Source organism: Corvus kubaryi, unplaced genomic scaffold, assembly GCF_017639235.1.
Source record: "Corvus kubaryi isolate FWS band 111438036 unplaced genomic scaffold, C.kubaryi_AGA036_p1.0 137, whole genome shotgun sequence".
Lineage (NCBI taxonomy): Eukaryota > Metazoa > Chordata > Aves > Passeriformes > Corvidae > Corvus > Corvus kubaryi.
In genome coordinates this window covers 31433847-31454246 of record NW_024580671.1, presented here as the reverse complement: position 1 = coordinate 31454246, position 20400 = coordinate 31433847, and the positions used below count along the sequence as shown (strand labels likewise).

At 39.3% G+C, this 20400-nt stretch overlaps 1 protein-coding gene across 4 annotated transcripts in view; it reads left to right on the top strand.

Annotated features, from left to right (window-relative positions):
- Positions 1–2704: 2704 nt before the first annotated feature.
- The window catches only part of LOC121659840 (gamma-secretase activating protein), a 69861-nt gene continuing 52165 nt past the window's right edge, over positions 2705–20400 (top strand). For 2 of the 4 annotated variants that reach the window (XR_006014474.1, XM_042018433.1), the window contains exons 1-12: positions 2705–2887; positions 6303–6376; positions 9212–9268; positions 9975–10044; positions 10449–10505; positions 10637–10725; positions 11138–11207; positions 12243–12292; positions 13589–13693; positions 14616–14675; positions 15351–15394; positions 16991–17076. Coding sequence is in view for 2 of the 4 variants with exons in the window: in XM_042018433.1 (XP_041874367.1) it covers positions 2803–2887; positions 6303–6376; positions 9212–9268; positions 9975–10044; positions 10449–10505; positions 10637–10725; positions 11138–11207; positions 12243–12292; positions 13589–13693; positions 14616–14675; positions 15351–15394; positions 16991–17076 (847 nt within the window). In the remaining 2 variants the exon portion in view is untranslated. The remainder of the gene's footprint in view (positions 2888–6302; positions 6377–9211; positions 9269–9974; positions 10045–10448; positions 10506–10636; positions 10726–11137; positions 11208–12242; positions 12293–13588; positions 13694–14615; positions 14676–15350; positions 15395–16990; positions 17077–20400) is intronic. The other 2 variants (XR_006014475.1, XM_042018432.1) reach the window with 2 other exon arrangements.

The window sequence follows — 20400 nt, the reverse complement described above, 5'->3', positions numbered from 1 at the left end:
ACTGGACTACAAGAAAAATTAGGAATCCTTACTACAATTCTGGGAAGATTGACTTCATTTCTATGTTGGTTATAAACCTTCGTCTCGTCTTTCCAGATTCCCTCGTCCTCATTCCCTTCTATTCCGGCTCTTTGCTCCCATCTATTCCTTCAGTTCCTGCTGGTATGCTGGTCTTTCCCAGATCTACATAGTTGTTCCTGTCATGTTTCTGTATCTCTGCACCCTGATAGTAATCATTAATCACCTCATCCCTTTCTGTTTCTCAGATCTCTTCACCTGTCAAGCTACTACTTCCTTTTTCTCACTGAAAAGATGGGGAAACTTCTGTGAGAATTTCTCCTGTCTTAGTTTCAGGGACTAACATCAGAGAAGCTTCCAAGTTCCCAGGATGATGCACTGGAGATGAGGTGCCACTCTATGGCTTGAGTGAGGAGTACCTAGGAGTGCCCAAGAGTCTTGAGAACCTTATGTGAAATAATGGAAACATATTTGGCTTACAAAAATAATGAAGAGTCCTTTTTAGTGAAAGCACAGTCTGAGAGAAATTTTGTTAACTACTTTCACAACAAGAAAAGCTTTTCCTACTACACACCTGACTGTGATGTCTTGCACAAACTCCTCCACCAACATGTACAAATCCTTCCAGTTCTTTCCCAAACAATGACTGTAGGATGGATTTTACGCACAGGCCACAAGTGAATGGCTGTCCTCCACACCCACTTGTCCGCACAGCTGCTCACCAGCTCACATCATGGCAGACCCAGCAGTCTGCTGGGTAAACTACATGTTAACAACATGCAGCTCCTATTGTCCCAAAGGCCTTTAACATCCTGTGTAAGATTCTCTAAGGGACTGTCATATGGTTCTTGATCTGTAAATATTAGAGAATAGTTCATCCATCAGTTCTGTTGGCTCTCTTTCAAGAACTATAACAAGTGGCATGGTCAACATTGAAACAAAAGAACAGTGACAGTTGCTTTGTTTGGGGTTTTTTGTTGTAATCCAGTACCATTGTACTAGTCAAACATACCTAATTTTCTTTCTCCTCCTTCTGCACTTGGAGTCCTGTTGTTAGAGGCAGACTCTTTATTATTCATTTCCATATTTCTTTCTGTTTTGTTTTACAGCAGAAGAAAACTTCTGTCAGTTGACCTCATCTGGCCTTAAATGAATTCCAGATCTGGGTGCAGGAGACTTTCTCCAAGTCAAAATCTCCCCTTTTTCATATACTTACAGAATCAGTCATTTCATCGGCTGTTTTTCACTCCTTTGCTTGCCTCTCCAGTTGTGTCATTCCCAAATACTCATGAATTAGCCCCATCTCATCTCTCTAAAATTGCATCCATTTGGGAGCTCTTGTCTGTTTTCTACTTTTGCGTCCAAAATAAATATTCCAGTCACATTTTCAAGCTTTATTTCACAACGGTGAAAATATAAGCTGAAATTCTTGCCCAACCACTTGATCTAAGGAGCTTTAAGAAAAATGCTGATTACAAAACTTGTGGTAAAATTGTAAAAGTTGGCAATATGGAGATTGAGAAGAAAAGCATGTCTGCTTTGCATTTTGATTATCAACCTGCTTTTCATCCACTCTTTGCAGACATACCTGATTCTGATCTGGCCTTTTTATAGCTCCAGAACTTAGCAGTGATGGGGAAAAACTTGGTACAGGATTAGCTCTTAGAACAGGCTCAAGCTGTTCTGTATTTGGGTACATCAAGCTTGGTGTGTGTGCCCTCACAGCCTCTCCATTCATATGCCACCTTTAGCTGGCCGATATCAGCCAGCACATTTCAGAAGGGAAATGGTAATTACAGGCAGGCTATAGATAACCATGGAGTAGTACCATATCAGTGCTACAAATACTTTCAACAGCTAAAATAACCCCAAGCAAACAAACCAGGACCCCCCCTAAGATTACACGAAGTTTTACCTCCTTTGCAGATGAAAAGCAGGATCAGGCCAGGCCTAGTCTGAGAGGACGCCCCAAGTTCTGCCAGCAGTTTACAGACAGAGACTCCATCTATTCAACAAGCAACTTCAGAGTGCACAGCCTCAGAAAACAGGGATGCTACTTGAAGTTCTGGAAACAGCTAATGCTGCCTGGGGGATCACAACCAGGGCAACCCATCAGGGGGCCTCCTGATCCTGGTGAACACCAGGTGACTACAACTCCAGGCCTCACTGACAGGCAGCTGTCTGAGGCACTTGGATTCACTCCGTGATGAAGCTTCCAAAAGGATTGCCCCATCTTCTCTCTGGTGACCAGTGACAGTAAGGAATTACCTGGAGTCGTGTCAGGGAAGGTGTAGGTTGGATATTAGAAAGAGGTTTTTCGTTCAGACGCTGGATGGGCACTGGAACAGGCTCCCCAGGGAAGCGGTCACAGCACCAAGAAGCGTTTGGACAACGCTCTCAGGCACATGGTGTGATTCTTGAGGCTGACCCGCGCAGGGCCAGGAGCTGGACTTTGATGATGTTTGTGGATCCCTTCCAACTCAAAATATTTTGTGATTCCGTGATTCTTCCAGTGCGCCCGAGGGGGAGCCTGGGCGCCCGCTCCATGGGGAAAACGAGAGCCTTCGAGTCCCGCGGGTCACCTGCACGGCGGCCGGCCGCCGCGGGAGGCTCGGAGGCGCTGTCCCGCCGCTGCCGTGCCCGGTAGGAAGCGGAAGGGCCGGCGACGCCGGGAGCGGGCCGGGAACCGCCGGAACACCCGACGGGCGCCCCCCCCCACCGCGGGGCGGGCTGAGGGCGGCGGAGTCGGAGCGGCGCCGGGCCGGGCCGGGCCGGGCCGGGGCGATGCTGGTGCGCCTGGCGCCCGAGTTCGAGCTGCGAAGGGACGTGGTGCCCTGGCTGGCAGAGCGGGGCTGCGCCGCGGCTCTAGGTAACGCTCCGGGAGGCCGAGGAGAGCCCCATCCCTCAGGCCGGCCGTCCCTTCCTCTCTCCGGCCGCCTCCGTGCCCGCCCGCCCGCGGAGGAGCCGGGCTGCGCGAGGCCCCGGGTGCGGGTCCCCAGCGGGACCTCCGGCCGCGGGGGCCGGGGGATGGCGGCGGGGGAGCGGCCGGGGCTTGAGGGAGCGACCCTCGGGTGCCGGGGGACTCGAGGCAGGCAAGTTTGGTGTCCTCAAGGAACTTCTCACATGCCGAAAACACTTTTACACATCTGCTACACTCCACAACTTGTTTCTTCTTCCTGCTTCTTCACACGTTTGGGGCTTTCTCTTTTTTTCCTCCCCTCCTCCCCCTTCAAAAAAAAAGTTTTACCATTGCTCCCTCTCCCACGCTACTCCCCTTTCTGGGAGGAAAAACCCCACAGCCTGAACACTTTCGTGTGTCTGGTAAATGAGTGCTAGTTTAAAATTAGATGCAGCGTCAGCTGTCACAGCACCGTGCGATCGCCAGCATAGCGAGCGCTCGGGGTAGTGGTTGGAAAAAAGTGACCTCCCGTATTCTTGGCAGTGTGGCTTTTTGCTTGTTATGAATCTGCAGAGCAGCTGGCTCAGTTCTGCTTTTCAGAAACCGACGAAAACCTTATTCTAATAAAATAATAATACTGTAATTGTTAGTGCTTCAGTAGAAATATCATCATGCACAGTGTGATGAGCTTGAAATGCCTTCAGTTGCTTTTACTTTACTCAAAATACTTGTTTCCCACATTGAGGGTCTGTTATGAAATAGACTCCTAAGATTTTGTTTGGTGACAAATCAGAAAGTATCATCTTGGAAAATAAGAGTATTATTTACCAAGCCACCATTTACAAAATCTGTTAAAAAGTACTTTGCATTTTCTACATTTACTGAACAATTGTTGAAATGTGTACTGGAGGGATCTGAGGTACAATTCTGAAATTCTCCACGCATAACTGATTAATCTATGAACTTACTAGTTCATCAGTGATTAATTCAAAGATAAATCAACCTATATGTTAATGGCATAAAGGTCTCAAAATGGCACTGACTTCTTTTTGGGAAGGGGAAAATTGTATTGAGTCTTTTAAAATGTAATAGACTCTTCATTCAGTAATGTTCCTGGTGATACAGAATCATAAAAATCTAGTTTGGAAGGTGCATCTGATCAAATACCAGCACTGCTGTATTTCATTTTAACTCATCTCTGTGTAGTGACTTCTTCCCCCTCATGCAATGCTGTCATATTAGGAACGTGAAGGTGGGAGGTAGGGATTTGAAAAGATTAATTTAAACATCAAAGAAATATCTAATCACAGAAAGCAAGTAATTTTCAGGAGTCATGGTACTTTTGTGTCAGTTTTCAGATGTTAGGTATTCATATTTATTATTTTCTTTCCTAAGGACTTGAAAGCACTTGATAGCATGTGAGAACTGCAAATTGCATGAGAGCTGGGAGTAGCTGTGATGAGAGGAAGGGAGTGGCAAGTGAAGGGAACCAGCCTTGTTCTCTTTATTCCACTTACTTTCATATGAGCTGCATATAATGGCCTTCAGGAAATCAAGCTCTGCATTCTCCTGATTATGTTGATAAAAGCTGGGTGCTGGGCTGGCAGGCTGGGTTGGTTCTTTTGCAGCCCTTCATCTGCTGGTCTCGGCTGTGGGCATGAGGAAGGAGTTGTAATTCTATGTGCAGGGTTTTACTGCAGGACTTTCCAAGGGCAGAGGCTATTGCCACTTCTTTGCCTCCATATTCCTACTGACTGTTCAGTGATGTGAAACTTTCTTCTGATTCAGAACTTTTTCAGCACCTTTAGAATGTCTATGTCAGATGATAGGGAAATTCATTGACACAGAGATTGCTCATGGAGCTTCTTCTCTACCAAAATTCTGTTCTGAAGAAGTTTTTCATGAGGGAATATGGAGACTGTAGTACTCATCTTGAAAGTTTGAGGTGGTGGTTAAGTTCCAGGAAGCTTCTGATAACAAAAAAAAAGAGTATATTGTTATCTTAGACTCTCCCAGCTGTCACCATCTAGCCCTAATGTAGTGGTATTGTAGTGTACTTCAAGTGATCTGAAACCAATAGAAAGTGATGTGTTGCTCAATGTACAGGAAGGATTTTCATTGTCATCCCACAACAAAATAGAAAATTTACTTCCTTCTGATAATACTTGAAAACAGTTTTTTCAAGTTTTATCACTGCAAACTGTACAAGCCAGTTTATAGTATCAGGCTTGTTAAAATAAGTTTCCCTAAGTGTCTTCCTTCTAGCAACACTTTGTGATAACTTCTAGCAACACTTTGTGATAAATAGTGTCAGACTTGACTAAATGCTTACAGAGGGTTGTGGAGAGTTCTCTATATTGATGCTTACTGACCTCCAGGCCACCTCTACTATAAAATTAAGACCAGTCATGCAGCTTCAACCTTACTAAGGGCAAAATCTCAGCTTTTAGTAAAAATTCCATAAGAGATGCCTACATTTTTGATGGCTGAAGTGATTACAAAACATAAAAGCAGTATCAGGAAAAGCATGCATTTTTGTCACCTTGAGTACAATATTTTGTCCTTTTTCTGGTGGTTTTCTTTTTATTTTGTACTGCTTTGTCTAAATAAGCTCTTTTCTTTCTGTGTCCGTCTTAGCTTCCGACTCATTTGTTTCCATTTTAACTGTACTCTTTCATTCACATCCCATATGTCCTTCATTGTTTAGTTCCCTGTACTTGTAGGTAGGTTGCCTATCTCTCTGTATGGTATTTAATCTTGTGGTTCTTTGAGTTTTGGTTGTTTTTTTCTTTACTTATTTCTTTTTGGAGGAGGAGGAGAGGCTAAGAATGGCACAGAAAAGTTGGTGTTGTAGAACTAATGTCTAAAGATGTAGTTTATTTTCAGGTTTTTCTTTGAGATGCTGAAGGAGCAGGTGTGAGCAAATGATATATTCCTCAGGCTAGCTCTGTCTTCCTGTAGTGTGTGGAGAACTGGAGTATGGCTGGACTGTTTGAACCCCATGTTGTGTATAATGAATAAATGCGAGGGGGTCTTTTGGTTTGGTTTTTTTTATTCTTTGAAAAAGCACATTCCATTTTCATAACAAAAGGTACTGGCCATTAGAATCACAATTATAATGAAGAGGTAGGAGTTTACAGAAATAATTTTTTTCTTGCATGTTTTAAAATCCCGTGACTATTTGTGTTGAAGTTTATCAGGTTTAAATAATGATGTAAGAAATACTCTCTCTTTTTCCAGAAGGGAGTAATTTTGGGAGTAATAAAATGCAAATAAGTATTTACATGTAAAAATATATTTAGCATATTTGCTTAAAATGTGCATAAATTATATTATGAACCATCTGAAATGAAAATCCTGCGCCTTTTTGTACTTCTTATTTCAGACACTTCTGAGAATTCATCAGCACTTTACATTGTAAATGTTGAAAGAAATGGAAAAATTATTTATACCTGGAAGGTAAGTCCATCTTGGAACTTTATAAAAATAGAGTTGAGAATAATACTGTATGTGAATTGAATTCAGTTCTTGTAGTTTAATTGGTTTTGCAGTGAGTGTTAGAACATGGAAACACGACTGATTACAACCTGGGGGGTTGGGCAATGGGAAAATACCTGTCTCCACTTCAGACAAAGGTTAAGAATGATGAAATGGAGAGTAAAGTACTTACCTGATTAAATCCATAGGGTTTTTGCCCTTGAGTTTTTGTTGGGCCAGAATCTCCCCATGAATGAAATGCAATTTTTTAAAATCACTTCACAAGCAGCACAAAATTTCATCCTCAATTTCTCAGCAAAGCCTAGCTATTAAACTGTGAGCAGTGTTTTAGTTAAATATTTTCTCCTACTAAGATGTCTTAGGATACCATTTATCTAACCCTATTTCTGCGCATACCTTTCTTTAAGATTCATCCATAACACTTTATTGAAGTAGTCTGAGGTAACCACTGTTTATTTGATGTCCTGAAGTATCTAGAGCTGACTTCTTAACATAGGATTTTGCTCTCCATATATTTGTAGTTTTACATCCAAGTGGGTTTTCTAATGGTTTCAGAAGGTGAAACTTCATCTCATTCCCATCATTTCCTTGATGAGACAAGCTGTGCTCCTTGACTGTGCAGCTCAGAGGAGTCTGTAGATCCAGCTGGAATCTGGAGGATCTTGTTTCTTGAGGAGTACAGATATGAGGTGAACTCCAGTAGAGTAGGGCTGCTTTCATTCCCCTCTGGCTCAACAATGCTAAAACTCTCCAGCTTCCCTAGGGTTAAGGGAAGAGGTGAGGCCTTCATCAAGGTGTAATACACGTTAACTGTGGGTGGATGTTTCCTTTGGTACAAGCATAGGGAGGGGAGTCTGTACAAGACAACAGTAACCATAAAACCAATTCTAAAGTGTGTGTCAAATTTTGGGATTTTTTCATTGCTCAAAACTCTAGAAGACTTAATGCAACTAATCATCTAGCTCAGCAGAAGATCTGGTACTCTGTGTGTGTGGTGTTGCTGCTTTCTGGTACCTGTGGAATCTCACACTAAGCTTTTCTGGGCCTCTGACAGTCTAACTGCCTTGTGTGCTCTTCAGGCTCTTGCAACTGGCACAAGGGATGAGTTGTAGCTCAAGGTTCACACAGCTAAATGTAGGTGTCTGCCTGCATGCTGGGTGTCTAAGCTCCCACTGTAGTCTGTAGGGATCTGGTCAAAACAGTTGGTGGAGCTTAGGGAACTGGCCACTTGTTGCCTGTTCTTTGGGAAGAATTGTATGGCACTTACACAGGATGTAAACTAGACTGAGCTGGCCTGGCTTGTTCCCCAATAGATACAAATAGAAAACAACCTTTGTCTTCTAAGTGAGAGACAGTTAAGTGTATTCTGTGTGAAACTAGGAGAAGGTGGAGAATGAGTTTTATTTTCAAGCTCATTTTAGAGTATTATGTTGTACAGGGGCTTTGACGGTGTCTGTGTTTTGTGACATTAGTAGTGTAAAGGAAGATATTTTTAACAGAAGTGAATTCTATTTGCATTATAATGCAAGAATCTTCAGAGTGCACATGAAAACAAGTATCCTAGTTTATGCATGGCCATGGGCATTGATGTAGTTCTGTTACCAGTTTGTAAAGTGTATTTTTCAGTATCTAAGTACAGAAGGTGTTAACGTTTCAGACACACTTGAAAAAAAAAGTTATTTGTGAAAGCACTTGCCTAATCTTAAATTAGGAAGCCTGGAGCCTGTGTCTTAATATAAAGGCATTTTGTTTTCCTTGTTTAAATCAGAAGTCAAAGACTTTTGTCATTGCCACAACAATAATGAGACACTCAGAAATAGACCCCTTAGGAAGCGAATACTCAGGCTTTTGTTTCAAATTCACAAAGACACCATAAATTTGTAAATAACCACAGATCTCTCCCCTCTCCCCCTAAGCAGTTGTTAAAAACAATGATGCTCACTGTGTAAGTAGAAGCCTGTGTGGCTGGATTTAATTTCAGCAGTTTAGCAATTTAGTGCCTATACCCAGAGTACATTAATAGACATCAGTTTAATTTGCTATCCAGTGTATGCTGCAAAGCAGAATTTTCTTTTTTAATATTTTGAAAATTTAAGGCATGGTAAAAATTAAGAAGTAGTAAAGTTGTGATTTGTAATCCCAAACATTTATAAGTGCCCCAAACAAAATCATCATATATTAATTATCAATAAGCTAGAAAGGGTCTGTATTATGTTATTCTTCAAAGGCAGAAGGCTAATGGTGAACTTGTAAAATACTTAGCCTTCAAGAAATCACTTCCTAAGACAGACCTGAAATCCTTTTTCCAGGCTACAGCCAGATCACTGGGAGATGATTTTTGGTGATGTTTGATGTTTCTGTGCTCCCTTTTGGAGCAATGACCCACCAAGTTGGTGAGGTTTGGAATACCAGCCTTAAGTCTCCAGGGGCCACAGCATCCCTCTTGATTCTTGTACAGACATCTCTTTTCCTGGTCTTACTGCCTATAACTAAAACCAGTTTAGAAGCAAAGTGAGAGAGAGGCACTTGGTTTATGCAATGGCTTGTGGGCTGTGGATTGGCCACATTTCAGCTTTATCCCATGGGTTAGTTCTAAAAGAAAAAAATAAATCTTTGTTCTCTTGGAATTAGAATTTGCTTTCTTGGAATTAGATAATTGACTGCCTGTTTATATGTAGGACAGGGAAGTGTGTGAGGATGTGTGTCAAGGGGCAGGGAGAACAGGGGAAAAAAAAAGAGCAATGTTTAACTTTGTGTATATTTATATTGCTAGTGCTAATTTGTTCTCATCCATAGGGAAATCAGAGAAATACTCACATTGGATTGTACGATCTTCAAACTAAACAAAATGAGGTGAGAGCAATGCCAGGTTTCTCTCTGGTGAAAGTGCTGTAGTGTTTCAGATTTTGATGCTTTGCAACACAGTATGTTATGTCCTTAAGGAGTGTATCCTTGTTTGAAATAGAAAAGATACTGGAGAAGGTATTGGTACAATTCTCAGTAGTATTAAAATGCACCACACTGCAGAACATCTGAAAGGCTTGAGAGTAAAGCATCATGTCTGCAATCTTTTTTTCTAGACAACCTTCTAAACAACAAGTCCTTTCCACTCCTTTTCACATTGCACACATGTGCCAAGAAGTAAATGCTTGGGTTTTTCTTTATATGTGCATTCTTGGTCTGTTTGATGCTACCATTTGTAAGAGATTATTTTATTCTAAAAATAAATATACTACAATTCAATAACTAGAACCATGATAACAGGCCTTTGCAAGTGTCCCCATAATAGTATGAAATGAGTGAAATTTTGTATTTACATAAAAGTCTGCTGTGCTGCTCAAGTGGCAACATAGAGCTTAAAAGAACTCATAAAAAACAAACATGAGAGAGAGCTGTTACAACTGAGCCTTGAAATATGGTTCTTCTGGCCATGAAAAGATTTGGTTTAAAGACAGAAGCTGTGTACTGGACAGCAGCGTTTTCCTAAGAAGTAATTAGATTATTTCCTTTATGGAGTTTAAAAAAGCACAGTTATTAACATTACCATGTTTCTCTGTAGCACCTCTATGTGTTTGAGAAGGATCTGCACATAATCAGCTGCTCAGTCAACAATGAAAGGACGTTATTGGGTAAATACATGTTTTATCATTAAATTTTTTTGATAAAGATTTAGTTTAGTAGGATGATTCATTTGGGTTTAGAATTACTTATATCTATTTTGACCTATGAGTTGCCTGCAGCAGTTTATGAATTTCAGTGGATCCATCATCAGATAATGTAGGTAACAACATAAAGACACAGCTGTGACAATATTGCTGTTTTATTAAAGCATCTAAGACACACTGACCCTTTGTTCGCTTCCTCCTCCTGCATTCACGCATGCCTCCTACATCTAGAAGGGCTTCTGTTGTTCCTTTAACATGTATGGTTTTGGTAAAAGAATTGTGATGCTCATTTTTCAAGGATGTTTAGTAATATTACTACCAAATATGAACACTCACTGTGGTTGTGTTGGTTTTTTCTCCCCCCACAGCAGTCAGCTTCTGTCAATATACAGAGGAAGAAAGAGCAAGTCAGGTCTTACAGTCAGGTACTGCAAGTGGATTGTATTATACTATTTGAAATATTCAACCCTTTTGCTCTCTTTCTCATGTAATTTCTGTTTGGAAAACAAACTTGTGTACATAAGAGACTGTTATCTAAAACATATTATTTTTGCAGTATCCAAGTATTTAACCTTGCTAATCGAAGTTCATCCCATTAATAATGTGAGAGTCCTAAAGGCTGTGGATAGCTCTGTTCGAGTACAGGTAAATTATTCACCTAATCTAAAGATAAGCCTTTTTTGATATGCTGTGCTAGGGAGAAAACATGGTTTAGTGCAGAAATACCTCATTTTATCTTGCATCTGTTACAGAGATAATGTCACCCTGTTTCTTCACAGAAATAAAAAAATGAAACTTCTTAAAATGTTTGGTGTACAATATTTCTCCAACATGAAGGCTCCTTTTTTTTTCTCTTCAGTCTTCCACAGTTTGCAGTTATAGTGACTGATGACTATTAATATGTAATAATAGCTGTTTTTATTAATTGAATATCATTAGTGTGTCTGATTTAATTTAAAAATACATTAATATCCAGAAAAAAAACCCCAAAACATTTTAGATAAGTGTTCTAAACGACTTTGTTTTTTTACTTACTTTTGTGAAACTTTCTGTGTAGTTTCTTTATCCAGTTGAAGGCAGAAATTCTTCTACAGAAAGTCGTCTCTTGCTAGTTTCAGAAGATAAATGTGAGTTAATATTTTCAAAGTACATTGTTATTCTTTTCTTGAAGATGATTGTTATAGATTATGGTTTTGGTATACTTTAATTGGGGAAAAAAAAACGGGAAAAAGAAGGGTGTGAGTTATTCTAGGTATTCCAAAGGTCTTTCAAAAACTGTATCATTTACTGGAATTTTTTCAATGTTAACAGAATGGCCATCTTTGTCTACAATTAGTTGCTTAGCTCATGCATTCATCAGTTATCTTTATTTCTAAAAAAGCTAAAATAGATTTGTTATAGCTGTCTATGTAAATACAGAGCAAATCAATTGACTGAAAGATGGACTGTCATTTAACATGTGAAGTGGGATTGCAATGGGACAATAGTTCCTTGGATTCAGCTAACATTGCATGTTGAGCCTAATCTAATGGCAGGGAATGGATAAAGATGGGCACTTGGAAAAGGCTGGGTTTTTCCTTCTTATTATAGAGTGAGATTGCTTTCCCATCCCCTTGGAGAGGCCCATCTTCCCTGAGCTAGACACCAACCCTGGGTAGACTGAAGTGGACAGAGCTAAACAGAAACACAAGATCTGCTGGGTGAATCTTGCACTTCTCATGCAGGCCAGCTGTGGATAACTTTAAGGAATTTTGTGTTGGAAAGGACTGTGAGGGGTATTCGTGATAGGAAGTGAAACAGGTCAGGGATAGTCTCAGACATGGGCATGCAGCTCTGCAGACTCTTTCTTTCCACGTGTGCTCCTTGGCTTGGTTGGGCACATTCCAGTCATTGCTCTTCGTGCCTGTGCTGTACTGATTTGGGCAGGGAACTGTGTCCACAAGGTGTTATGGCTGAGGCCACTCTCAGCTGAGGAAAGGAAGAGAATCCAGATCTCTGTCTAGGCACCTGTGCTCATGTATCACAGATTTCCTCTTACACTGAGTTGAACTTTCCTGGCCCTAAAGTGTTCTTACAGAATTCTCAGAGGTGGGCTTGTGTAATTAGCTGCATAAAAGCATTTGAAAATGTTTGTTTGTAATTATTTTTTTAATATTTTAAAGATATTGAACAATTTGACATTCGTGTTGTTGCAGAAGAAGAACACAAAGTGGTAAGATTGAAAAATCATTGAGTATGAGGTTTTCTACTTTAATTAATTTAGCTGAAAGCTTTTGTAGTTTTATACTTGGGCAACACATAGTTTATAAAGAAAACATTGATTAGTATGGCAACTTATGCAGGTAACCACAAAGCTGATTGAAAAACTTTACACCTTGTAATCTATGAGGAAACTTACTTATTTTATTGGTTTTTTTATGTGTTGCTGAATTCTTCTGTATGTTAGAAGTTGGGAGTAAACATAGTGTTTATTCATTTTTAAACCATTTAAAATATTTGCAACCATTTAAAATATTTTCAGAGTCACCTTCCTAACCTTGTCTTTTGTGGGTCTGTGTGAACCCAGTAAAGGATTCACTTAAAAAAACAAATGAACAAAATATGTAAAACTTAGATACAGTCCAAGTACAGTGAATTTTCCAATCTCTTTTTCTCCTCATCTCTTTTTCTGTTTTTAACATGAATTTGTCATCAACTAATTGTGGATGCTCTGCTTGAAAGACTTACTATTAATAAACATTCATCTAATATAGTAAATAATTGTGTCCTCAAAGCCTATGTTTTGCATTATGGAGGTGAATGTAGGCTTTGAAGGAAAAGTTAAGGACCTGACTTTGGTCACTTTACAATCTTTCATGGTTTTCTCAGTTTATCATGACCTTTAAAGCAGATGGGTTTTATATGCTAGACTACAGTAGTGGAGTAAAGACTTAAGTATAACCAGAAAACAGATTGATCTGATGTCCTTCAGACAAACAGATTTGTTTTGGTTGAAATTAAACCTCCCTATATCATTCAAGTGTGCATGTATACAATCCCAACAGTTTTCCATAGTTCTAGTCTTTTCCTTACTTCCAGTCCTCTCTCTCAAATGGCTGAGACTTTGGATAGAAATCTCTTTTAGAGCTGATACATCTTACTTCAGTAGTTAATGTAGCTGAATCTGAACTAACTGTGGTATTTCTCTCCTCTCTGAGGAAGGGTGCCGCTGCTATTCTTCATTCACTTTGAGTAGTTTAAGTGGTGGATTTCTTGCAAGCAAGGAAGCCTTAAAGAAAAGATTTGTTAGTAGGTGTACCCTGAAAACTGTGCTTCCGATCTCTTTAAACTGAGCACCTTGCACACAACAAAGGTGGACTTCGTGCTGCTGAGATGGAGTCTGTTCCTTCCAAGCTCCTTACTGTTTGTGCCTCTTCTCTGACTGCCTTTCTCTTTAAAGCACAGACTGTGCATAATTTTTACAAAACCTTATTTGATGGTTTCTAACATTTTTATTCTTTCCCTCTAGGTGATTCAAAAGTCAGGTCAGCTACCAAGAGCCAAAGTTGTAGATGACCTCGTTTGGGCACAGTGGGATATGATGGAACAAAGACTCTTCTACGTTGTTCCAAAGGTGAGAAGAAAGTCATTCTTGCAGTTTTGTTCCTGCCTGTCTAGAGACAGTGAAGTTTTGAGTGTGTGGGGTAGGAAGTAGGAGTTTGTTTTCATTAGGATGGTCTGTCTTGTTCCTGCCTCAAATAACCCAAAGCAGAAGCCAAACTTGCCTTAGCTGCTATTGTGCTTAGTAAATTGCAAGAAGACTTCTGGTCTTAGTGCTTTCTATAAAAAAGGTGGGCTTGTAATTTTTTTTTTTTTTTGCTTTAGAAAAGTCTATTATTGAAAACTATCTAAATCTATCCAAAACTGTTGAGAGTAATACCTCTGTTCTAGAGAATTCACATCTAGAAAGTATTTTGTATGCAGACTTATTGAGTGACCAAATGAGGACAGGTTCTTGGCAAGAAACTCTGAAACTCTTAGAGTTTGGATTTTTTATTTTTCTGAGGGGCTATTTGCACCTGATGCATTCTCTGTAAATAAAAAAGGGTTTTTATTTACTCTTCTTAGCCATGAAAAAAGTGAATGTTAGGAAATAACAGGAAGTGAACTGTGATGGAGAAATGTATTCATGTTTTTGTTTCAGAGATACCCTTTTTGAGCTGGCCAAAGTAAGATACAGTTCTTTTTGCCATATAGGTAGATATGGAAAATATTTTTTAAACTTTCTAAAATGTGTGAGACATGTATTGCTGTGCTTCAAGTGAGAGCCCACGCAATTATATATGATTGGCAGATAATGATCTGGGACAGGAAGGAAGCATGTCATTGTGCTATTGTGAGGGATTATATGTGGTTTTAAATTCTTTTGTCCCCTAACTTCTGCATATCTGTTAGCAAAGCAGTTTGAGTGTGAAGAATGGTTCTGAGTATCCAACCACTTTTCAGTCTACACAATATACTTTCTTACTTTAAAAACATGTCCTTTTTAATTCCAGGAATCAAAGAGTACTTTAAGGTGTGTCCAGTTTTATCCTGATGAAAATTTTAACTCAATAGTAAGTTATGAGTATTTTATTATATAATGGTTTTTAGTGGGATGTAATTATGTTTTCCAGGTACTGGTACAGAGATCTGTTTGCCTTTTTTATCATTGAAACTTTTTCATAGGAAAACCGGGGTTTGTATTTCTGTTTGTTTTTGGGGATTTTTTGCATTAGTTTCTTATCAAGAATACATTCAGTCAGATTCAGATTTTGCCACAGTATGGTAACTTTAGTGGAATTACACTTTTATTGACCTAGAAGGCAGTAAGTGACACTCATGACGCTATTCTGATCTAATACTCAGCTTTTGAAAAAGCAGACTTATCAAGTGCACTAGACAAAGAAACTGTGTACTGATTTTTTGTCAGTTTTAAGTGACAAGAACGTTTGTTGCAGTTAAAATACAAAGAACAGAACATAAAAATTACAACATGTCATTGTTACTAGACCTTTGACCCAGTGGCTGAAAATTCCTGCAATGCAGTGATTTTTTTTCTCTTTTTAAAAGAGAATCTGTTTTATGGGGGTTTTTGAAGTGGCTGTAAGGATTTAGAGGAGGATAAATAAACTTGTTAAAATGTTGAACCGGGTGAAATGTGACTATGACACATTTTACTGGTCTGAAATACTAAACAGAGTATATTGACCTCTGTAAAGAACAAGTTTATTTTCTTTTTTGTTTAACAGCTGGAATCACACCTGGATATTGCTGTAGATGACACACAATTGAAGTAAGTTGTTTGGTTTTTTAATGTTTTGTTTTGCTTTCTTTTTAATATATATGGTAACATTTTATAAACCCATGTAAAATTTGTCCAAGCCACAATATCTTTGTTTGCAGTTGCTTGCATGGTACTGGAACATAAGAATAACATGAAAACTGTGTCTAGACCTCCAGTTCTTATTTTCATCAGGGTCAACTGTAAAAAGTAATTTAATCCTTGACTGCTTCTTAGTGCCATTTAAAAAATTATTTGTCTGAAGAGCAATTTGTCTCTAGCTATAGGTTAAACCTTCTGAGTATGCTACACCTATTTAAATTAATTTGTTTTAACCTTGGGCACGTTGTAATGGTGATGTCGAAATTTCTGTCAAGGGAAGCTCTGCATTTTTAATTGCTATTGCAAGTTTTATTGGGCAGTTAACCAAACCAGTAGCTCCTTTTTATAGCCTGTGAAGACACTGCCTGTATTCTGTTCTCCTCCAGCATGCTCTTTCCATCAGCCTGCACTTTTAAAGATGAAGATTTGTCTGATTCTGTGTCTGCCATGCACATGACTGCATCTGAGCTTGTCTCCTGAGGGCTCCCTTTTAATTGAGGGAAAAATCTAGTCAGGATGGTTTAACTCTGTCATAATCCTCATTGATCTTTACATTCCAAAAGGGCCTGTGTATTTTTGTGAATAAAAAGGGAGGCCAGAGCTGTTAGGTCAGGTATCAGTAGCTGAAGGTAGTTGAGTTTTACCCTGCCCAAGCTGTGGCTCTCAGAATGCCTCAGTGCTGTGCATGAGGCCCAGTGTGGTGCTCCTGCATGTGCAGGCTGCCCTATAAAAGGGCAGTGTATCCCCTTGCAGTTGGTGCTGAAAGAACACAGCTCTTGTAAGAGCTTCAGTGCTGTATTTTACTTTATTTTATTTTTTTCAAAATTACTGCAGAAGACCTAGGGGAAAATCCCTACAGGGTCAAAATACTTTCTGGAAAAAAATACAACCAAACAAAAAACCCACCCAGCAACACAAAAACTAGAGCAGACTGACTACAATCTTCTGCTGGGTGTTCTGCAGGGTGAAAATAGGCTTTGTAAATTTAAAGATACATAAGACCATTAAAGCACAGGCAGCATGAGACTGAAAATGTAATGGTATAACAAATTCTGTGTGAGTGTGATTTTGTGCTTTTCTTTTCAAGCATTTCCACTGAAAGTAGTGTCCGTATCGCAGATTAAAATGTAGCTTTACAGACATGGGCTGTACAGTTAGTCTGCAAAACCTTTGAGTTATCAGTGTCACAAGTATTTGGATTTACAGTATGTCATGAGAATTTGCTTTCACTTCAAAGTATGGGAATGGCTGGACAATGCAGTAAGTGAATATGAAGTTGTCAGGTATGTTATAAATTGATGGATAACAGTGTGCAGTTTTGGGATTCTTGTTTCTAACAGCGTTGAGCAAAATTGGTTAAAGCCTAATTTAACTTTCATTACAGAACATTTGATTATAATTTAATTAGTATATTTTGATTACATAGTGACTATTCTGGTGATATTTTTGTTGTGATAAATCTCTGTGGATGAAGTGATTTACTTAGTCATCTTTATTTGCTCATAGACTTGTGAATTTTGGATATGATTACTGTCAAGATCAAGATGTTGCATCTAAGTCTTTGAACCTTCAAGTTTTTACAAGTAAAGCAGGTAATGAACAAATACAAATATGGTCAAAATTACCTCCACTAGTAATTATCATGCAGTATAGTCCTAATTGATTACTGAATTTCTTCATACAATATTGAAAACCACACAAAAATACAAACATTTATAATGTGAGTGTGAGATTTGTATTCCTTTAGAGCATACTTGACAGGTAACTGTGAGGAGAGGGAGAAGGCAACTGTGCTTTGTTTGCCTTAATAAATTTTACCTTCTGAAAGCTGCAGTGAAGTTGAGCTGAAGTACCCAGGGTTTTACATATCAACACCAACAACAAAACAGTCACCCAGAAACTTTTTAGTAGCCCAGCTTCAAAGAGCTGGTACCATGCCCTCCTCTAGTGAAATATCTCAGCCTAAGAACACCGTAGCATTTTCCAGTCAGTTTCAGAACACCAAAGCATGGTGTTGTGTGTTACATTAAAGCAATCTAATGTTAAAGCTGACCAGAATTGTGTTAGAAAGTAAATTCAAGGAAGGTTTTGTCTGGGTTTCTGATCTAGTATATATTTGTGTTACAGAGTGGACATATGTACACAGAGCATGCGCAATGCAGGCTTTAAGAGTTTCGTATTGCTGTTAGTATGTGGTGTTTAGAGGGCCCAAGTATGTGATACTAAACTTGGTATGTGCTACTCAAGGATTTAGTATATATATCTGATTCTTTAAACTAAAACCTAACATGTTTGTTAAACCTTTAGGATTTTGGAGTTTCCCTCCATCCTAATGTATGCCATGAACTTTTTTGCATTAAAAACTGGTCTCAAGAGGTACCTGTTCATCACAGCTTTTTCCAGCTTCTGAATTAGACCACACAGGCAGGCAGAGATGGTATCTGTTTAACCTTTGAATAGTCAGCAGAGTTGTACCGGGAAGTGTTGCAGGAGAGGCTTTACATGTCACTCCCCAAAGCCTGCTGTGCACATCAGTGAACTGCTGAGCTGTCTGCCACTTGCACTGAAATTTCCATTAATGCAAATCAAGTGAAATACAACTTCCTTACATGGGTTTTTCTCCTACCAAGGCAAACTGCACACTTATAAAGAGTAGAGGGAAGGAATCAGAAGTAAGAGAAAGACAAGTTTCTATCTTTCAAATGTAGATTATGCTTTTTCTCTCTTAGCAAGGCAATTTCTTATATAAACAGCCAGTCCAATAATGGAAAATATTACTGATTTGTGTATATGTTTCCTTTTAAACCTAAAGTCCTCTGGAGTTTATTCAGATTGAAGCACCTCCTTGAGTTTAGGATGAAATTCAGTCATCCTCCAACAAGACTCTTATTTGGTTACTCTGAAATAAAATGTTTTTTTCTGTCTGGTGACACAATATTTAAAGTCTGTGTGGAACCTTTCACAGGTGCTTTTCACTGCACTTACTGTAAAACGCATAATTTGAAAATTGCAGTGACTAAATGAGTTTACTCTATGTGGCTTTTCCTTGAATGTTGCCTGAAACTGAGGATTACCTTGCACATGTCATTTTGGGTAACTAACAGTTTGGAGCAAGTTATTTTGGTGCTAAAACCATACCTAGTTGCTGAAGAACACTGTGGGTAATCACACTAAAGTTCCCTTTTGTGCCTCAGTGGTGATTTGCAAGACTGGACTGCAAGTTCTTTGTGGTGCAGACTGTACCTTCTGCGGGACTGCTAGCACACCTCTGATGTTAATGCCAGAATCCCTCCTTGTACCATTCGGCCATCCCTGGCAAAGCATAATTGGCAAAACTTCAGACTGGAATATTCCATGCAATTTCCCATTTTTATGAAACTGTTATTGGCTCCTGTCAATCTGAACTCTGAATGAAATCACTTTTCCTTTCTCACTTCTCAGTTCCACAGCAGAAAAATAGCTCTGTTCCTTACACTCAGCACAGATGAAATCTCTCCAGATAAATATTCCCATGTACTTCTTGAGTAGCTGAGATCAAGCAGTTCCAGTCTCAGAATTAACTTCGCATGTCCAGAATTCAGTGGTTATTAAGGAAACACTGTGCTGTTATGTTTTCTCTTAGTGCTTTAAAAATATTTTTCTATTAAATTTGCTCAGTATTAAAAAAAATGCAGGCAGTAAGAGGTCTGGATTAGCACTGGAATAGGCACTGGATTACCATCACCTAACTATCTGCCTGAAAGTTAGGCATCTGGACTATGTTTCTAGAGAGAAATAGGCATCTCCAGAGGGTGATTATTTCAATCCTTCTTTCTTTGTTAGCTGTATAGGAGTCTAAATGAGAGATGTTTGGATAGCTGAAGTGAGGCAAGTCACTTCTAAGTCAGTACAACTAGACAAAATGCCCTGGGGCAATGTTGTATTTGAGTTGTGGCATTTGGATGCCCTGTTGAGATGCTGTTACAGCCTCATGTCTTGAGTTTTTGCTTGAACAGAAATGAAGAATTTAAAATTAAAGTTTCCTAGGGAAAACTTAATGTCTGCATATCATAGGTGACTCTTAGAATCTCAGTGGGGTGACTTTGTTGAGTGCCAGAGCTGTAACTGCCGTTTCCTGAATAGGAGTAGAACTTAATTTTAAAATTCTTCCTTCTTTTCTCTTTTTTTTTTTTTTTTTTGACCTTTGTGGTCAAGATCTTTTTCCCTTTTATTTCTGGAAAGATAAATGTCCATCTAAGTATATTTTCACGTGTCTTCTCACCTCGAGACATTCAGCTACAACTTTTACTGTTTGCAAGTGATTTTGAAATGGGTAGTGTGGAAGATCTGGCTTTTCACACTAAACACTTACCATACAGGTGCGACAGGCTAACAAGCTTTCCCTGCAGCAGCACAACCCAGCTCTAATTTGCAGAGAGCACTGCTAAGGGTAGGAAATGAGTCTGTGGTGTATTCTCAGTCTCTGGCTGCTCTACTGGGATTGCCAGAACTGTGTCAGGTGTAACAGCGCTTGGGCACTTGCTGGTCTGAGGCTGCCATGTTTCTGCCTGTATTAATGAAGTACCATTTGTTATTTCTGGTTGTTTGTAGTTCAGCTTGTTGACACATGGACCAAAACTGTTGAGTTGAAAGATGCACATCCTGTTACTAATCCCCCATAGCTGCTGTTTCTGTGGTCAGCTTGCACATTGCCCACTGACACTTCAGTCTGAACATGCTCGCTTGCATGTTGTGCCATTTTATAGAGCAGTGTACACAGTAGCCTCCAGCATACAAGAAAGAAATGTACAGTGCTGGAAGGGAGCTGTTGATAATAAAACAGCCTTGTGGGTTGCTGGAGCTTTTCCAGTCTTCCTCATGAGTCCTGATGCTGCTACTTTAAAAATTATGCATGTTCTGAAAGAAGCCAAGTGCTC